General features: G+C 35.5%; 1 protein-coding gene and 1 long non-coding RNA gene across 3 annotated transcripts in view; both read left to right on the top strand.

Moving 5' to 3' along the window:
• Positions 1–940: 940 nt before the first annotated feature.
• LOC122314050 lies at positions 941–3,530 on the top strand. The gene is made up of 3 exons (XR_006243585.1): positions 941–1,271; positions 1,418–1,596; positions 3,391–3,530. It is a non-coding gene; the product is annotated as an uncharacterized LOC122314050 (long non-coding RNA).
• A 1,490-nt stretch (positions 3,531–5,020) lies between these two features.
• The window catches only part of LOC122313643 (cytochrome P450 71B34-like), a 47,961-nt gene continuing 33,040 nt past the window's right edge, over positions 5,021–19,941 (top strand). Inside the window, exons 1-2 of one of the 2 annotated variants that reach the window (XM_043128813.1) lie at positions 5,021–5,975; positions 6,115–6,965. In XM_043128813.1, the coding sequence (XP_042984747.1) occupies positions 5,046–5,975; positions 6,115–6,726 (1,542 nt within the window). In that variant the 5' untranslated portion in view covers positions 5,021–5,045 and the 3' untranslated portion in view covers positions 6,727–6,965. Of the gene's footprint in view, positions 5,976–6,114; positions 6,966–19,941 lie in introns of those variants that run through there. The other variant, XM_043128814.1, reaches the window with a different exon arrangement.

The following is a 19,941-nucleotide window of genomic DNA, read 5'->3' as shown; positions in this document are numbered from 1 at the left end:
GACTGCTTGAATTTATGGAGCAGGTACAGGTAGAGGTAGCTTTGTAAAATGCAGGCACAGTAGCTTTGTAAAATCAACTAGTGAAGGTGGGGAGAGGCCTCTTGCTTTCTTCATTTCCCACTCACCAATATTTTTTTAAACGCACGGGAATTGGGATAGCGATACGTGGCTACGTAGCTGTGTCTTGCTTTCTTCATTTCCCACTCACCAATATTTTTTAGTGCCATTATTGCTGCGCGCCATCACCTTAGCCTCTTAATTAACTATTCTGTCAATTCAGAGCTGATTTTTCAAGTGCCATCACCTTGGCCTCTTAATTAACTATTCTGTCGATTCAGAGCTGATTTTTCAAGTTTTGAGAATGAAAAATTCTAAACATAAGTATATACACTATATATCATTTATTTTTTAAAATTTTTTTATTTTTTTATTTTATCAAATGTTTAATATATGAATAATAAATAAAAAAATTGAATTAGTTTAAAAAAAATAAATCTAAAAAAAATTAAAAAAAAATAAAAAAAATAAAAAATATGTAATATGTAGTATATAAGACTTATAAATAGCAATGTTCTATTAAATTTGGCTATGAATGCTCTATTGGTAGTTGGCTTTACACTATCATCACCTTCCCCTCGATGTCGCAATTCAAGTTACCTCTCTCTGTCTTGCCACATATCTCATTTCTGTTTTTTATGCCATGGATGGCAATGGTTTTCCGATCACAAAATTTCTGTCTTTTTGTCTTTATCTTCTTGAGATGTTTGAACTTTGAACCGTTTCATTTTTTTAAAGTTTCTGCTTATCTACCATAGTCTGAATAATTTAGTTCCTGTCCGACATACTTTCGTTACACGGTAGCGAGCTAATTTTCTTCTTAAATTCGGATAGTTCCAAGTATTTGGTACCAGGGGTGTGCATCCGGACCGGTTTTTTTCCGGATCCGGTCCGGAAATCCGGATCCGGGTAAATACGGGCGGATATCCGCCCGGATTACACCCGGGCGGTTGTTATAAAACCGGATCCGGTTACGGATCCGGTTTTATAACCCGGTAATCCGTAACCGGGTTATACACCCGGTTACTGATTTTCCCCCCCGAAACGACACCGTTTCTTCTTATGTTGGATTTTCCCCAAACATAACCCGGTAATCCGTCTCTCTCGATCGAATCTCAGCATCTCACTCGTCTTCTCTCACGCTCGTCTCTCAAGAACCCTAGGCCCGTGGCGATTGCATAGCAAATCCGTCTGTCTCTGTCTTGAAACCTAAGGTATGTTAATCTCTCTCTCTCTCTCTCGATTTGGGTGGGTTCCTTTTTCTGGGTTTATGTTTGATTTTCGCGTGGGTCAGAAGATCTTATTCTCGCACATCTTAGGGTTTGCATCATCTAGCACATTTTCCCTCTTATTCTGATAGGTAGGATGTTGATTGGGCGTTTCAGAGGTCGTATCGGGAAACAGATGATTGGCTCACTCGTTGAGCAACCAAGAAACTGAAAAAGGTTACCAAGAGGACATTTTATCAACATGAGGCACTAGCTGTCTCCGATTTGTAGAGAAAAAGCAAACTTGGAAGAAAGAACATTGAGAAAATGAGTAAGACTTACCTAAAATTCTTGTATATTCTACTTCGTATGGACTATGGAGTGATTCATTGAATCATATTAAGTAGTAATTTTTAATAATATATTATTTTTTGACAGCATTTGTATTTGTGATTTTGCTGGTTGTGAGTTTTCACATTGATTTCACATTGATGCATTCATCATTTTTCATGCTTTCATTTTCACTTGAAATACTTCATATTTGGGTCTGTGAGTTTGCATTTGTACTTGTGAGTTTGCAGGCTATGATTTTGTATTTGTCTTTGTGATTCTGGTAATGTATTTTGTATTTGTCTTTGTGATTCTGGAAAAGATGATTCTGTAAATCATCTTTTCCTTCACTGTGAAGTGCATCTTTTCCTTCACTGTGAAGTGGCTAGATTCTTGTGGGATGAGGTTCTGAGTTGGACAGGTTTGCATTGGGTGATGCCCAAAGATGTGGTGGATTTATTGGTAGGATGGAAGGGTTTGAAGGGCTGTAAGAAGGCAGCGTCTGTTTGGAAGATGATTCCTCCTTGTCTCATGTGGTGCTTGTGGATAGAAAGAAATAGGAGATGTTTTGATGATAATGAACGCACTTTGGAAGATCTTAGGGTTTTTTTCATGGGTACTTTGGGTTTTTGGGCGAAAGTTTATGTAATGGTGGATAATTTCCTGAATCTGTTTTAGTTTTTTTGGGTTTTTTTCTTTTTGTTTTCAGGAAGTTGTAGGTTTATCCTTTGTATACTTCCTGTGTACTTGGGCTTATGCCTATTTCTTCAATAAAATTATTACTTATCAAAAAAAAAAAAAATATTTAATGGGACAGAAATAAAACCCACATAGATGTCTTTTGTGAGCATTTCTGGATTTTCCTTTCAGAATTGAAAGAGATTCAATTCAAAAAATCTGTCCTTTCTTGTCTCTCAAAACCCTATTAGATTATGACTGTCCTTTGCAACTTTCGGTGCTTATGCAAGATCCTGATCTTCACCCCCACCATCCTGCCCACATCTTTGACCACTGTTTTGACCCTTTTTATCTAAATTATGGTTTGAACTGTTAGTTTCTGGGGTTATGCTTACAAACCATTCTTTAATCGTAGTCTTAGTTTCACTCATTGTTACTCTTGTTTTCCTCTTCGTGTACTGTACCTTTCAGGTAACACAAAATTCCATTAGTATGAATGAGAATTCTTCTCCAGCAAATAGAAATGAAACCATAGAACGTTTGCTCTGATTTATCTACTTAACTCATTGACTTTCATGCTTCTCCATTTGATACATAATTTGCATATGCTAATATTTTCTCCTTGAAAATGAACAACAATGGTGCAGGTATTGCAGCCATGGACAAAAATAATACCTTTTCTTATTTGGTATTAAGTAATAATAAAACGATATCTCTGAAAATAAGGAATTTCAAGCTTTCAGTTTTCATATATTTTAATGTCCTGGGAAACAAACAGGGCCATGCCTATGAATGACATTATTAGTTTGTGATTGGATTGACTTCTGATTCATTCGGCTGGCTATGACCTGTTCCAAATGTTATCACGCTGCAGCCTCGATTATCTCTTGATTGAAGGGTATTTTTGAGCGATAATTAAACAATTTTTCAGGAGTTATATCTAGATAGACCCTTTAAACTGCTAAATTGAATTGGGACCATGAGATAGACTTCCTCTCTAGACCTGAACCTGTTTTTCCATATATTATGCAACAATATGCTTGTGCAGTTGATGCTTGACTGTTCTTGTTTAATTAAATATTAATATGGATTTAATGGCTATATTTCCTGTAATCAGGTTGTTGGATTGTGCTGGTCAATGTCCCTTGTGCAGCTTCCTCAATTCTATATTCAACTTTCAAGATGTGAAGGACATTGTAATTTTTTTTTTTTTGAAATAGTAGCAGCATTGTAATGTATTATTATTTATTTTGTTCTTTGTAATGGATTGTATTAGTTTAATTAGTTGTAATGTATTATTATTTATTTTGTTCTTTGTAAATTAATGTTTTGCATTGAGATGTAAACAACAATATTATCTATTTTTGCATTTTTATTTATTTTGTTCTTGAATTTACTTTTTATTTTTTTAACTTATAAAATGTGTTTAAATTATTTTTTAAAACAAATTGGGCAATTGAAATAAGATATCAGATTTTTTTTTTTTTTTAAGTGCTATATATATATTTTTTAGAGTTATAAAGTCTGAAAAAAAAAAAAAAAAAAAAAAACCCGGATTAGACCCGGTTATAATCCGGATATCCGGGTTTTAAGGCAAAAATTGCAAAAAAAAACCGGATATCCGGTTATAATCCGGATATCCGGATTGGATCCGGATATCCGCCCGGATTGGAATCCGGGTCTATCCGGGCGGATAACCGCCCGGTTTTTAAAATCCGGATCCGGATCCGGTTATGGCCGGATACCCGGATCCGGATCCGGTTGAACACCCCTATTTGGTACATGCCACATGGAACATGCTTAGCTACTCATGTTCCGTCGCTATCGCTTCGCAGTTACCACCGCCCTTTGTTGAGCTGCTAAGGCATATAGTCAGCTGTCCATGGACAAGTTGCTGGGCTAAGACTCAATCCAAGAATCGAACTGTTGTCAGCTAGGGAAGGAAAGAATGGGACCTTAGAAGAAAATCGAAAAACGACCATGACGTGACATGCTTTCCAAATATGGCTTATTCTATTTTCAAATTACTTAACTCATAAAATTTGATTTATAAGATTTTATTTTTAAAATTTATTTTTTAAATAAAATTATGTCATAAAAATATTTTACTAAATATATTCTATATATCAGTTTGATAATAAAATTTTTTTAATTAAAATATTTTATTTATAAATTTGGTGTGTAATTTAATTATAAGACTTCACTATGTCTATAGAACAAACTAAAATAGTAATATATATGTATATATATATTTTTCTAATTTAATTTGATGCGGCGAGCTTTGACATAAACCGGGTGTTTGATGTAAAGGGTGCTGCTAGGGTGCATTTTTATTTATTTTTTCTATATTTTTCATAGAAAAAATATAAAAAACTCACGTGAGTCCTAGGAAAGCTCTGACACAAGGAGTGCCTGCCTTTAGGAAAAATTCATATTTTAATTTATTTATTTTTATTTTGTATTCATATTTTTTTAATACTTTTAAATATTTTTAAAAATTATAAAAAAATTAAATACATGAACTACCAAAATAAAAAAATAAAATAAGAGACAAAATTATGTATATTATTGGACGTATATTTATTCAATTATATTTGACAACTTCTATATTTTTTTCATAAGTAGTCTTAAATGAATACTAGGTTTTGACTTTTCATTTCAGAAATGCAATGGATTGCGAACTCATTTGTTTTTTTATAATACTTGTGAAACATTGATGGACGGTCTGTCTCTATAAATGGAGAGTCATAGAGTAGCTTACTGCAAACAAACATGGAAGCTTCAATGGATCTTTATGCTGTGCCCCTGTGGCTGAGGCTCTCCCTTCTCTTTCTTCTCCCTCTAGTACTGCTTCTTGTGAAAAACAAAATCAATGGCCAAAAGCAAAAGAAGCGCCTTCCACCAGGCCCTCCTACCCTTCCCATTATTGGGAACATGCACCAGCTTGGTGAATTGCCTCACAAAACTTTGTCCCAACTTTCCAAAAAATATGGCCCAATCATGCTCCTCAAATTCGGTTCGAAAACAATTATTAACATCTCTTCAGCTGAGGCTGCAAGACAAGTCCTAAAGGTTCATGATCTTGATTGTTGCAGTAGACCTGTCTCATCCACAGCCGGGAGACTGACGTACAATTACAAAGACATAGTTTTCGCACCTTACGGTGATTATTGGAGAGAGATGAGGAAAATCTGTGCTCTTGAGCTATTTAGCGTGGCTAGGGTGCAGTCATATAGCTTTATCAGGGAAGAAGAAGTAGCTTCTCTTGTTAATTCAATTTCTCAGTCTGCATCTTCTGCAACCCCTGTTGATCTTTCTGAGAAGATGTTGGCTCTCACAGCAAATATACTCTGTCGGACTGCTTTCGGAAAGAATTTTCGTGGGAGTGGTTTGGATAATGAAAAGCTTCGAGAAGTGGTTCATGAGGCTGAAGTCATGTTTGCAAGCTTCAGTGCAACTGAATTCTTTCCGTACGTGGGATGGATTATTGACAGGCTCTCTGGCCGGATTCGAAGACTCGAAAAGATTTTTCGTGATTTGGATGATTTTCTGCAACAGACCATTGATCTTCATCTCAACCCCAAGAAGACAGAACAAGACCACGAAGACCTTATCGACGTGTTGCTGAGAATAGAAAGGGATCAGCGAACCAACACCGGTGCTCCTCCGTTCAATAAAGATAACATTAAGGCCATCCTCTTCGTAAGGACTCAAGCTTTCTTTCCAGGGTTTTTTTATCACGTTTCCTCGTGTTTTCTGCATTAATCTTAATTTCTTGAGCTCAGGTCTTAGGTTTCTATGTTCTAATCGTCATTATGCAATATTTCTTCGTGTATTTCAGGATATGTTTTTGGGCGGAAGTAACACTGCTGCAGTCACCATGCTATGGTCAATGGCGGAGCTTGCAAAGAACCCACGAGCGATGAAGAAAGCACAAGATGAAGTCAGAAACGTCGTTGGAAACAGAGGAAACGTCACCGAAAGCGACATAACTCATCTTCATTACCTGAAGATGATAATCAAAGAAACATTTAGATTGCACCCTCCAGCCGCAATTCTCCTTCCAAGACTAACCATGACAGACGTTAAGATCGGCGGTTATGACATTGGCCCCAACTCGTTGCTCCAAGTAAATGCTTGGGCGCTAGGACGAGACCCTGAATACTGGAAGAACCCAGAAGAGTTCTACCCAGAAAGGTTCGTTGATAGCTCTATCGAGTATAAAGGACAACATTTTGAGTTATTGCCATTTGGATCTGGTCGAAGAGGTTGTCCTGGGATATACATGGGAGCGACCACCGTTGAGCTTTCACTTGCGAATCTTTTGTATTGTTTCGATTGGAAAGTGCCCTCAGGGATGAAGGAGGAGGATATAAACATGGAAGAATCGACTGGTGCTGGCCTTACCCAGAAAAGAATACCTCTGAACCTTGTCCCAGTCAAAGTGTTTTAGTGCACTATAAAATGATGTACCATGTGAGAATCATAACAAAAAACACTGTTGTGTAACAAAAGAGTTTTGGTTGAGAGCCATTGTGTTTTGGCCTTTTATAGTTAAGTGAAGTGGTATTTAGACCTGTGGTATTGTTATCTCCAGTTTCAAGAGTTTCTTTTGCTTCAAACCTTGATTTTGTGTTTGATAAATTTACAAGCTTCTTCAATTAAACATGCAGCCATTTGAATTTGATTGCTTCTTTCGTAGATTTTGAGCTCAGCGATTTTGTTCATCAGACGATGTGCGTAGAATTTGTAAATGTTGTCAAACAATGTCCATAGAATATGTTCGATAAAATGTCTAAAAAAAACATACAATAGTACTCCCTTGAATCAACACGCTTGCTCTGAGTAACACTTCAAGTCAGTAGAGTGTATAACGAGTACTCAAGAGTGATTATATATAAAAGAACTTGAAAATAAAAGGTACTTGCCCGGTTGAATTTCAAGTTTGGGATTGTATTGCGGGGGTATTAATATATATATAATTTTCTAGTTTTAAATTTTTTAATTGTAATAATAAGTTATATTATTAAAAAATTATTTATTATTTAGTAACCATATATTTAAAATACTTTTAAATATGTATTATTTGTTTGAAAATAATGTAAAAAATGTATTATTTGTTTGAAAATAATGTAAAAAGTGTTCACAGATACAAATGACATAAAAGTTCAAATGACAAAGTTATAATTATTTGAAAGTTATATATATATTTTTGTCAATTGGTAATCTTCCATAAAATGGATCCTGAGGAAAGTTACTCATAATTTTATATTATATATTTTAAAATTATTATTATTATTATTGAATTTATTATTATTAAATTAATTAAATTATTTTACTTATTATTTATATATGAATAATGTTATATATTATACTATTATCTTATTTTTATTATATTAAATAAAAAAGGACTCATTTATCACTATTAAATAAAATAGAAATATAAAATAAATAATTATTTAATGACAATAAATATGTCACATTATACTTAATAAGATGAAAATAAAATAATTAGACGGTTTATAGAATTTTTCTTCATATATTATATATTTATTATAAAAAAAATAAAAAATAAAATAAATATAATACGTAGAGTCGGGAGATTATAAATAGAATTATTCATTCTTCTGCCCTGTGATTAGCTGTCATTGCATTTTATATTTTCCTCTAATTTTCTGCTTCACAGAGGAAGGACACGTATACCTGTTGGTAATTTGCGTGAATTATTAGTTTGGAAGAAGGGAAAGTATACAGCAACAGAAAGGAAAACCTGCTCTGCCTAAAGTATCTCTTTCGTTGACCAAAGTACGCTCTAATTGTATTATTGGAGTTGTTCTAATTGTATTATTGGAAGCGCTAACTGGGAATATGGACCAACTTAGGTAGTTATTTTTACTTTATATAAATAATAGCTTATCAATTAAATTGGGTAATTCATTTAACAAGATATTTTTTGATATATTTGAAAAGGGGATTTTGAATCCTAGAGTTCATTTTGGGGGCGGAGATAATACTATTTAACAAGATATTGATGATACAAAATGATAAATGGAGTTTTTCTTTATTTTTTTTATTATATAGACACGACTAATTTATATAATACGTTAGATTTATTTTATAATAAAAAATAACTTTATAATCTATAATTTTATCGAAATAAAAATAAACGAGCTTATAATCCGTGCAATGTGCGGATTGTTATTTATACTAAATTTTATAAATCTAAATAGTTGATTATATATACTCACTATTAACCTATATAAAAGAGTTCATTTTACCAATAAATATTTCATGGAAAATACCTATATAAAATGTATATAGAGAATGACTGATTGCCAATCGGCACCTTTTTTCTGCACTGACTTATGCTGCACCTAAGCTGTCAGAGATTTAGATACATTAAAGTTATTTTTTTCTTCAATATATATTTTATTTAAAAAAAATAGAAGAGTGTCAAACAATCCAATCCAGAACTTATATTGGAAAGGAAATTAAAAAGACACGCATTTTGAAGAGAAAAATATTACCACCCAATGAAGTATATGCGGCATGAACCTTAAATGCCAGTCTCAAGAATGAAAACTAGCAGGTAATTCGCGGCTATAATAGTTATCAAATATGAATAAGAGAAGAGAACTAAACGTTCTCATAAATACCGATATGGTACCTTAAGGATATCGAAAACCTTTTCTGCAGTATATTTTTGCTTGAGACTGGCACCTTTCTGTTGAGCCTTATCAGGATGGATGCGCAATGTATGTTGCCTTACTATGAATCTTTTTAATTGAGGCGGAGGTAATCATATCTGTCAGTGACACTGGATGCCAACCACCTTTAGGCAAAAGCACCTGTTCATCATTCCAAAGACAAAGAATATGGTTATCTATAGTATTTGGCATTTGAAGTTATGAGCATCAAATACTACTCAGGATTCAGGAGCAAAATAGACCAGGCCTCATTCTAGCAAAAGACTAACTGATGGATTCTTTTTGGTAACCAACAGACACACGAATGAAAATCCCCCACGACTTCTATGCCCACGTAGCCATGCACATGCCGTCACCTTCCCTGTAATATAGGGTTGTCGCACTACCTTCTCATACACATTATCAACCTCTAGCCCCTCCTTGAGATTCCTCCAATCGTGAGCCCTTGTGGCAGTAACACAATGAAAAACCAAAGCAGCATCTCAACCCAACAAACACTTACATACACTGACCAACGACAAAAACTCCATGCCCACGTGTGCCGCTCATGTGTACCCATACGTACCCACGGCCTTGCATCACTGCAAATAGCTTTGGAACACCACCCACGCTCATTTGCATTAGTCTGTGATGTAATATATATGTCAATACATTTATATGTTACGTACCATTTAATTTGCTTTATGTTCTCTTGAAGTGTTTATTAAATGGATGGTGGACAAGTGGCAAAATCTGGACCCTTCAAGTTATGACTATTGAGCTGCCTGATCACGTGAGAAGCCCGTGCTTTCTTCAGAAGGTCTTAGAGCTGAGCCACTGGATCATTACACGTGTTGACATCTCTTGTAACCTATAAATACATAGCTATACGGTGTAAGCCTAATTGGATTCATTCATTCCTTTTGTACAAAGCTGCTGCTTTGAGAGACAGAGAGTTCGAGAGAGAAAACAGAGAGGGAAATTAGGGTTTTCATGCTTTCCTTGTAGAGAGAAGAAATTTGAGTGATTTCTGGTGTTTTCTGCGAGGATTTTGTTACTCTAAATGTACTGAGACTTCTCTGTGAAGTATTATTCATCAATAAAGAGCTATGAGGCCCATTCCTGCCGTGAACGTAGACCATTAGGGTCGAACCACGTATATTGGTCTGTTCTTTCTTATTTTTCATAGTTTTGATATTCTTTCATATTCTTTATTGATAATATTTGCATCTTGTAATATTCTGATAGATTATCTTGTTGATCTGCATAACATACGAGTTAATAGCATACTGTATATATATTGGTGATATGGTCATGTACTGGTATACTGTTGTTTCGATGGTTGTAGTTGATGTCAAACTGAGGTTATTGTGATTCTTGCATCTAAGATTTTTGGATTCAAAACACAGTGTTTTTTTTTTTTTTTTTAAAACAGTCCGAAAGGATTTATATTCATAAACTGTTTTTTTATTACCACAATAAGATAAGCTTTTATAACTAGAAGCTGATTATTTTATAACAACTGGTATCTAGAGCCCTAGGTTCATGGGGACCATGAGGTTTGACATAGAGAAGTTTACTGGAGATAATGATTTTGGCTTATGGAGAATAAAAATGAGGGCACTGCTAGTCCAACATGGACTGCAGGATGCCCTTCTTGCTGAAAAATTAAAGGGCTCTTCCTCGAAAGAGGAAGAAAAAGGGATTGTCCATAAGGACATTCTCCAGAAGGCCCATAGTGCCCTAATCCTCTCTCCTGGGGATAAAGTCCTAAGAGAGGTGGCTAGTGAGGACACGGTTGCAGGCATATGGCTAAAATTAGAAAATTTGTATATGACAAAGTCTCTAGCAAATAGACTACACAAGAAAACCAAGTTGTTTACCTTCAAGATGACCCCAGGAACACCAATAGGACAGCACCTTGATGAGTTCAACAAGATTATTCTAGACCTAGCTAACATAGACATTAAGGTGGAAGATGAGGATCAGGCCATCCTCTTGATGAGTTCTTTGGACTCATCATATCTAAGCCTTAAAGAAATCATGATGTATGGTAGAGACTCTTTGACACTAGATGAAGTACAATCTATACTCCATACTAGGGAACTTCAAAGTAGGGGAGATACCAAACAAGGTCATGGGGAAGGTTTATCAGTTAGGGGTAGAACATAAAAAAGGGAGAAAAAGGGTAAAAATGAAAACAAGAAATCTAGGTCTAAATCAAAGGGAAAACAGTTTAAATGTTTTCATTGCCACAAGGAAGGACATTTTAAGAAGGACTGTCCTGAAAGGAAAGCAAACCTTGGGAACAAGACCAAAGAGGCAGGGGATGCTTCTATGGTCTTAGAGGGGTATGAAAATGTTGAGGTACTTACTGTGAGTGAAGTTGACTCTAAAACAGAGTGGATAATGGACTCTGGTTGTTCTTTTCATATGTGTCCAATTAGAGAGTGGTTTGAGACATTCACTAAGATGGAAGGGGGGCAGGTAATTCTAGGAAATAACAAGTCATGTAAAGTCATGGGTATAGGGTCAGCAAGACTCAAAATGCATGATGGGATTGAAAAGGTTCTGAGGGAGGTCAGGTTCATACCTGAACTAAAGAGAAACTTAATTTCTCTTGGTATACTTGATTTGGCAGGCTACACCTTTAAATCTGAGGGAGGGGTTCTTAGAGTTACTAAAGGCTCTCTAGTTATTATGAAAGGAGTAATTAAAAATGGGTTGTATACACTTCTTGGGAAAACAGTAGTTGGGGAAGCATACCCAACTCAGAACATAGTAGAAAACAAAGCTGTACTATGGCATAGGAGGCTTGGACATGTAAGTCAAGGGGGACTTTTAGAATTACAAAAACAAGGGTTGCTGAGTGACCAAAACCTAGGAAACTTACTTTCCTGTGAAGATTGTATCTATGGAAAGGCTAAGAGGATTAGTTTTAAGTCAGCAACCCACAACACCAAACAAACTCTAGATTATATTCATTCTGACCTATGGGGACCAGCAAGAGTAAATTCACATAGTAGAGGGAGTTATTTTCTCTCCTTAGTGGATGATTACTCTAGGAAGGTCTGGATATACATCCTTAAAAACAAGAGTGACACTTTTGAAAAATTTAAGGAGTGGAAGACTCTAGTGGAAAACCAAGTAGGTAGAAAACTCAAAATCCTTAGAACAGATAATGGCCTAGAGTTTCTGTCTAATGAGTTTAATATGTACTGTCAAAAAGAAGGAATTCTTAGGCATAAGACAGTGAGGGAAACACCCCAACAGAATGGTTTAACTGAAAGGATGAACAGAACCATCCTAAAAAGGGTAAGGTGTATGTTGTCAAAGTCAAGGCTGCCCAAAACATTTTGGGCAGGCTGCCACTACTGCTGTACATCTCATAAACAGATGCCCATCATCTGCCATAGAGTTTAAAACTCCACATGAGTTGTGGTCTGGGAAACCTCCCAGCTATGACTACCTAAGAATTTTTGGGTGTGTTGCTTATGCACACTAAAAAACTGACAAGTTGGAACCCAGGGCACTCAAGTGCATCTTTATAGGGTATCTTGAAGGAGTTAAGGGCTACAAACTTTGGGTAGATGGACTTGGTAGGTATAACTGCATTGTGAGCAGGGATGTGACCTTCAATGAGTCACAAATGGCTCGGGTATAGGAGAAAAATAGTGATCCAAAAACTGACCAATCCCCAAGGGGATCTCAGATTGACGTGGAGCAAGTAAGTGCCCAATTTGAACCTGAAATTGGGGAAAGTAGCAAACCTGAGGAAGAAGACTCAGGGGACACTGAACAAAGTGGTGCTAACTCCTATAACTTAGTGAGAGATAGGCAGAAGAGAGTTATAAACCACCTATAAGGTATGGGCAGGCAGAACTCACTATGTTTGCTCTAACTATAGCTGATGAGGTGGTTTACCAGGAACCTAGAACCTATAAAGAGGCAGTAACTAGTAAGGATTCCTCAAAATGGATTCTTGCTATGCATGAGGAAATGGAATCTTTTAGTAAAAATAAAACCTGGGTTTTAGTAACTAAACCTAAGGGGGTAAAACTCATTGGATCCAAGTGGATCTATAAGAAACATGAAGGCATACCAGGGGTAGAAGGGACCAGATATAAGGCTAGACTTGTAGCCAAAGGGTTTACGCAGAGAGAAGGAATAGATTTCAATGAAATATTCTCTCCAGTGGTTAAACATAGCTCAATTAGGCTACTGCTAGCTTATACAGCTTTTGAAGACTTGCATCTGGAACATTTAGATGTTAAAACTGCTTTTCTACATGGAGAACTTGAAGAAGAAATTTATATGCAGCCTCCTGAATGCTTTACTAATAAAATTAAAAGTAATGCAGTGTGTTTACTTAAAAAATCTTTATATGGTCTTAAACAATCACCTAGACAGTGGTATAAAAGATTTGATACACACATAATTAACAATAATTTTAAAAGAAGCTGCTATGATAGTTGTGTCTATTACAAGGAAGAAAAAGGAATATTTGTTTATCTCCTTTTGTATGTTGATGACATGTTGATAGCTTGTAAAGACACTGTTTTAATTGATCAAGTTAAAAACATGTTGAAGTCAGAATTTTAAATGAAAGAACTGGGCCCTGCTAAGAAAATTTTAGGAATGGAAATTGAAAGAGATAGAAATGCTAGGATGCTATTCTTATCTCAGAAAAATTACATCTCTAAAATTCTCACTAGATTTGGTATGGAACAAGTGAAGCATGTAGTTACACCCTTAGGACAGTAGTTTAAACTGTCCTTAGATCAGGCCCCAGAAACAGACTCTGATATTTGTTTTATGCAACAAATCACGTATGCTAGCATGGTGGGAAGTATAATGTATGCAATGGTTTGTTCTAGACCTGACTTAACATATGTTGTGAGTGTGGTTAGTAGATTTATAGGGAACTCAGGAAAACCCCATTGGCAGGCCATTAAATGGGTATTAAGATACCTAGCTGGTACTACTAACTTGGGGCTTATCTTTAGGAACAATGTGAAGAAGGGGTGTGAACTGGCTGGTTTTGTAGACTCTGATTATGCTGGGAGCATAGACACTAGAAAGTCTTTGACTAGTTATGTGTTTACTGCTTTTGGGGGGCTATTAGCTGGAAGTCACACTTACAATCTGTGGTGGCATTGTCCACCACACACAGAAGCTGAATATATAGCATTGACAGAAGCCATTAAAGAGGCCATATGGCTGAAAGGAATAGCTAGTGAGTTAAATATTTTTAATGGAAATATCACAATACACTGTGACAATCAAAGCACACTGCACTTAGCTAAAAACCAAGTTTTTCATGAAAGATCAAAACATATTGATGTAAGGCTTCATTTTGTAACGGATGTTATAGAATCTAAGGTAGTAAGTGTGGAGAAGGTCTCAACTGAGGATAACCCCTCAGATATGATGACCAAGTCAGTCCCTTAGTCTAAGTTGTTTGAACTTAGTTGGTATGGAGTCTAGAATAAGTCCCCATTAGAGGGGACAATGCAGGAATGAGCCAATGATGAGGAATTAAATTTGGTAAATAAATGTTTGCCAAGGTGGAGATTTGTAATATATATGTCAATACATTTATATGTTACGTACCATTTAATTTGCTTTATGTTCTCTTGAAGTGTTTATTAAATGGATGGTGGACAAGTGGCAAAATCTGGACCCTTCAAGTTATGACTATTGAGCTGACTGATCACGTGAGAAGCCCGTGCTTCCTTCAGAAGGTCTTAGAGCTGAGCCGCTGGATCATTACACGTGTTGACATCTCTTGTAACCTATAAATACATAGCTATACGGTGTAAACCTAATTGGATTCATTCATTCCTTTTGTTTGAGAGACAGAGAGCTTGAGAGAGAAAACAGAGAGGGAAATTAGGGTTTTCATGGTTTCCTTGTAGAGAGAAGAAATCTGAGTGATTTCTGGTGTTTTCTGTGAGGATTTTGTTACTCTAAATGTACTGAGGCTTCTCTGTGAAGTATTGTTCATCAATAAAGAGCTCTGAGGCCCATTCCTGCCGTGGACGTAGACCATTAGGGTCGAACCACGTATATCGGTGTGTTTTTTCTTGTTTTTCATAGTTTTAATATTCTTTCATATTCTTTATTGATAATATTTGCATCTTGAAATATTTTGATAGATTATCTTGTTGATCTGCATAACATACGAGTTAATAGCATACTGTATATATATTGGTGATATGGTCATGTACTGGTATACTGTTGTTTCAATGGTTGTAGTTGATGTCAAAATGAGGTTATTGTGATTCTTGCATCTAAGATTTTTGGATTCAAAACAGTGTTTTTTTTTTTAAAACAGTCCGAAAGGATTTATATTCATAAACTGTTTTTTTATTATCACAATAAGCTAAGCTTTTATAACTAAAAGCTGATTATTTTATAACATGTGAGCCACCATCAACCCATGGCGGCAACCACCGCCATGTGTCTCTTCGCTCGTACATAATGCAACACCATGAAATCGCCATGAAGCAAGCAAACCACACCACAACCTCTTTTGCCACCCCCACTATGCACGATTCATTGCACATAAATTTTGGCCACTAGCAGTTTTGAAAACCCGCCCACGTGGTATCAACGTAGCCTCTGTTTTTATACAAAAAAAAAAAACAAAGCATCTCCATGCCATGAAAAGCTGCAACGAACGGCACATCGTGAGAGCCTTCAAATGGCAGATCATCGCGCCTTATAAACCCTAGTCCTCCATTCTTCTGCTTCCCACCAAAACCCCGTCGTTCTTCAATTTCTTTTACCCAGGTTCGACCGTCTCTCTTTGTTCTGTTTTTCCCTATTTTATTTTCGCCGATCATCTCTGCTATGAAATCTGGGTTTTCTCTTCTAATTGCGTTGGTAGAAGGGAAGAATTTTCCTTCAACAGTTACCAGTGTTGATGGTTGTTGCCCAGATGACTAACACAAGAGGGGGGGTGAATTGAGTTGTATAAAAAAAATAACAATTATAAATCAAATATATAATATAAAATATAAACAAAATATGAAATAACAATAAATATAAAGAGTAAGGGTAAGAGAGAAGCAAACTCAGTATGTTAACGAGGTTCGGCCCCACTGCCTACGTCCTCGCCTCAAGCTACCCCTTGAGGATTCCCAAATTTACTATTCAACCTCCTTCAGGTGGAGATAGAAACCTATTACACCTTTGAACAATACCGCTACAAAGGATCCGTGTAGAACACCCTCTACACTTGCAATCACCTTATACGTGGTGTTTTAACTATTCCCCGTGTAGAATACTTTCTACACACACAAGGGTTATACACACCCTTTTTCTGATACAAGAGCTGATAGTGAGTAGGTTATCAGAAAACACTCCTCAATGAGTGAAATAAGAACAATACAACGCAAACTATATCTCTCAAAATGAACAAGGATTAAGGCTCAATGTTTAGAGAAGAGAGAATGAAAGCTTTGAATGAATGTTGTATGCTCTTGGTGTTGTGAATGTGAAGCTCTCAATTGATCTATTTATAGGCATATGAGACTTCATATTCAAATTTAAAAAGATTCACATGTCAAAGACAACATCATTCACTTTTTCAAAGAATTCAAATAAAAGGTTCTTCTTTTTCAATTGTCAAAGACAAAATCATTCACTTTTTCAAAAAAATCAAACCTAATCTTTTACTTTTGGCATATGACAAAATGAGCACACTTTCATTTTCAAAAAATTCAAACCTAATCTTTTACTTTTTGTATAAGTCTAAAAAAGCATCAATTACTTTTGAAAATATTCAAATAAAACATGCACATGTGAAAGATGACAATCAATCATCTTTAATATTTTCAAAGTTCAACCCTTTAATCAAGGCATGCACATGCAAAAGATGACAATCAATCATCTTTCAAAATTTTCAAATTTAATTTTCAAAAATATTCATGCACATGTGGAAAATGTATTTTAATGCTTTATGATAAAATATTAATTTTGAGCATTAATCCTAATTTCGAATTTTGAAGAGATTTACAACATTACTCTATAATTTTAATGTGAACTTGTTCCCTTCTTGCTCATGCTTGTTTCCTTGATGTGCTTGACTCCATTGTGTAGACAACTTGAGTTTGAGACTTCTTTATTCTTTGAATTCATTTGTTATCATCAAAATCCATGTATAGATTTATAATCACATGAAACTTAAAACCTTGAGTTCAACAATCTCCCTCTTTTTGATGATGACAAATATTTGATAAAACTTGAAACCTGTATTAATACTTAAGCTCCCCCTGAAAATATGCGTTAGTTTTTCAAGCAAAAGTATAAATATAATTCCAAGCATATATAACAAGTTTAGCAATTTAAACAATGTTAATATTCTAGTCTAAAACTTCTCCCCCTTTTGGCATCATTAAAAAGGATCGGCAGCAAATAAATGGACTAAAGAAAATGATGCGTTTAATAGTCACTGTAGATAGTTGAAAAATGGAGCCGTCCGTGACCCGACAAGTGCTGCAAAGCCTCGAGGCCTAACTCTATGAATTTAATACGACTGAAGATTTAAACAATCGTCTGATGTTGTTGACAAACGGGATTGAAGGCTCCGACTTTCTATAAAAAAATGATCATTTTCATCTATCGGATGCCAAAAAAATAATCGCTTCTTGACCTGAGTTCTGTTTTTTCACAACGATAGAATGGCTGAGCAATTCTCTTCCACTAATGTTCCAGACTTGAATCAGGAACCCTTGACGCATCAATCATCAATCTTCTCTCCTGAGGCCGTCAATACCATGATAGGAGCAGTGAACCGTTTTTCTAGTAAGGCTGATTCTGAGATTATTGCAGAATCAAGAATGCTCAGTAGTCAATATGCTGCCTCTGTTACGATCTTGTCTCGAAGGTTAATGGCGAGGGTGAGTGAGATTGATCATCTTAACATGCAAATATCTGAGTTACGACAGAAGCTTGCTAATAAGGATAGTGAGAATAAAAGGCTAAAGTAAGAAAACCAAGAGTTGAAAAAATTTGCAGATTGATATGCTCATGATCTGCAACCACGAATAGAGGAGCTGGAACGAGAAAGGGTTCAGATACAAGGTCAACATCGGCAGATAACAGCAGAGGTTAACCGTTTACTAGAAAAATAGGGACAATCTACTGTTAATCTCGCTGGGTTAGTAAGAAAACTTTTGACAATGTGTGTCCAGCATATCTTGTATTTCTTTTGACTAAATAAGATTTGAAGAGAAAATAGTTTGTCTTATTCTTTATGCTATCTCTATAAAATCAGTCCTGAAGTTCATCCAATCCACATCAAGTTTTCATCTCATCTCTATAACTCATCTGCATTCCTTCAGCATTCTCGTTTTAAGCCTTCTAATTTTTTTTTTTAATGGCTCATTCTTCTAACATTTCTCTAGATCCATCCATGAGGCATTCTGCATCTCAACCTCCTGTCCTTTCTGAAGCTGCCATTGGTGCCATGTTGCAGCAAGAAAATAATAATCTGACTAATAAGTCAGATTCTGATGCTATTTATGACTTGGTGAGTCTTGGGACTCGCTACTCTTCCTCTATTGTTGCTTTTTCTCAGCGGCTACAAGCCAAAAATCATGAAGTTGAAAGGCTCAAAGAACAAATTGTTGTACTTCAACGAATTGTTCAAGAGTCTCATACAAGGGAAGGAATCATTCGGCAGAAGAATAAACAGTTAAAATCTTTATTAGATTCTTTATTCCGCTTGCCGGTTCCTATGAATAAGAATGACATGATATTGTATGAAGAGAATGAGCGTCTCAAACATGAGGTTAAGAATCTCAAGTTTATGTAAAAGTATTTAAAAAATCTATCTCTATTTTTATTGACTCTGGTCTATCTTTTAAGAGATATTCATAACATGCATCATACCTATTTCTCTTCTGATCAACATAATCTCTCTTCTGGTAAAGGTTTTGTGAAAATATCTGCTAACTGATCGTGTGTGTTTGTGAACTCTAATATTATATCGCCTTTTTGCACATGATCTCGAAGAAAATGATACCTTATTTCAATATGCTTAGTTCTAGAATGTTGTATTGGGTTCTTTGAAAGATTTATAGCACTTGTATTATCACATTTGATTGGAATGTGATCATACTTGAGTTTAAAATCTTCAAGTTGTTGCTTCATGTAGAGAACTTGAGCACAACAACTACCCGCACCAACATATTCTGCCTCAGCAGTAGATAGTGTAACAGAATTTTGTTTTTTACTAAACCAGGAAACTAATCCATGACCTAAGAAATGGCATGCTCCACTAGTGCTTTTTCGATCTATTTTACAGCCAGCATAATCTGCATCTGTGTAGTTGATTAGATCGAAAGATGTGTGCTTAGGGTACCATAACCCTAAGTTAATTGTACCACTAAGATATCTAAGAATGCGCTTAACTGCAATTAAATGTGATTCTTTTGGAGATGATTGAAAACGTGCACATAAGCACACACTAAACATAATATCTGGTCTACTGGCTGTTAAATATAATAAGCTACCAATCATACCTCGATATATCTTCGAGTCAACTGGCTTACCGGATTCATCTTTATCAAGTTTAGTTGATGGGCTCATTGGTGTTCCAATTTCCTTAGCATTTTCCATCCCAAACTTCTTCAGTAATTCCTTAATATATTTTGATTGATTGATGAATGTCTCACTTTTTGCTTGCTTAATTTGCAATCCGAGAAAGAATGTAAGTTCACCCATCATGCTCATCTCAAATTCTTCCTGCATAGTCTTAGCAAAAACTTGACACATATTTTTATTAGTAGCACAAAATATTATATCATCAACATAAATCTGAATCAAAAGAATATCATCATTTTCATATTTAATGAAAAGAGTTGTGTCGATTTTTCCTCTTGAAAAACCTTTTTCAATCAAGAAACCACTGAGTCTCTCGTACCAAGCTCTAGGAGCTTGTTTAAGTCCATATAGTGCTTTTGTGAGTTTGA

The sequence above is a fragment of the Carya illinoinensis genome, chromosome 6, assembly GCF_018687715.1.
Source record: "Carya illinoinensis cultivar Pawnee chromosome 6, C.illinoinensisPawnee_v1, whole genome shotgun sequence".
In the NCBI taxonomy this organism is placed as follows: domain Eukaryota; kingdom Viridiplantae; phylum Streptophyta; class Magnoliopsida; order Fagales; family Juglandaceae; genus Carya; species Carya illinoinensis.
The sequence above is the reverse complement of the archived record's forward strand: the minus strand, read 5'-3'. Positions and strand labels throughout refer to the sequence as shown.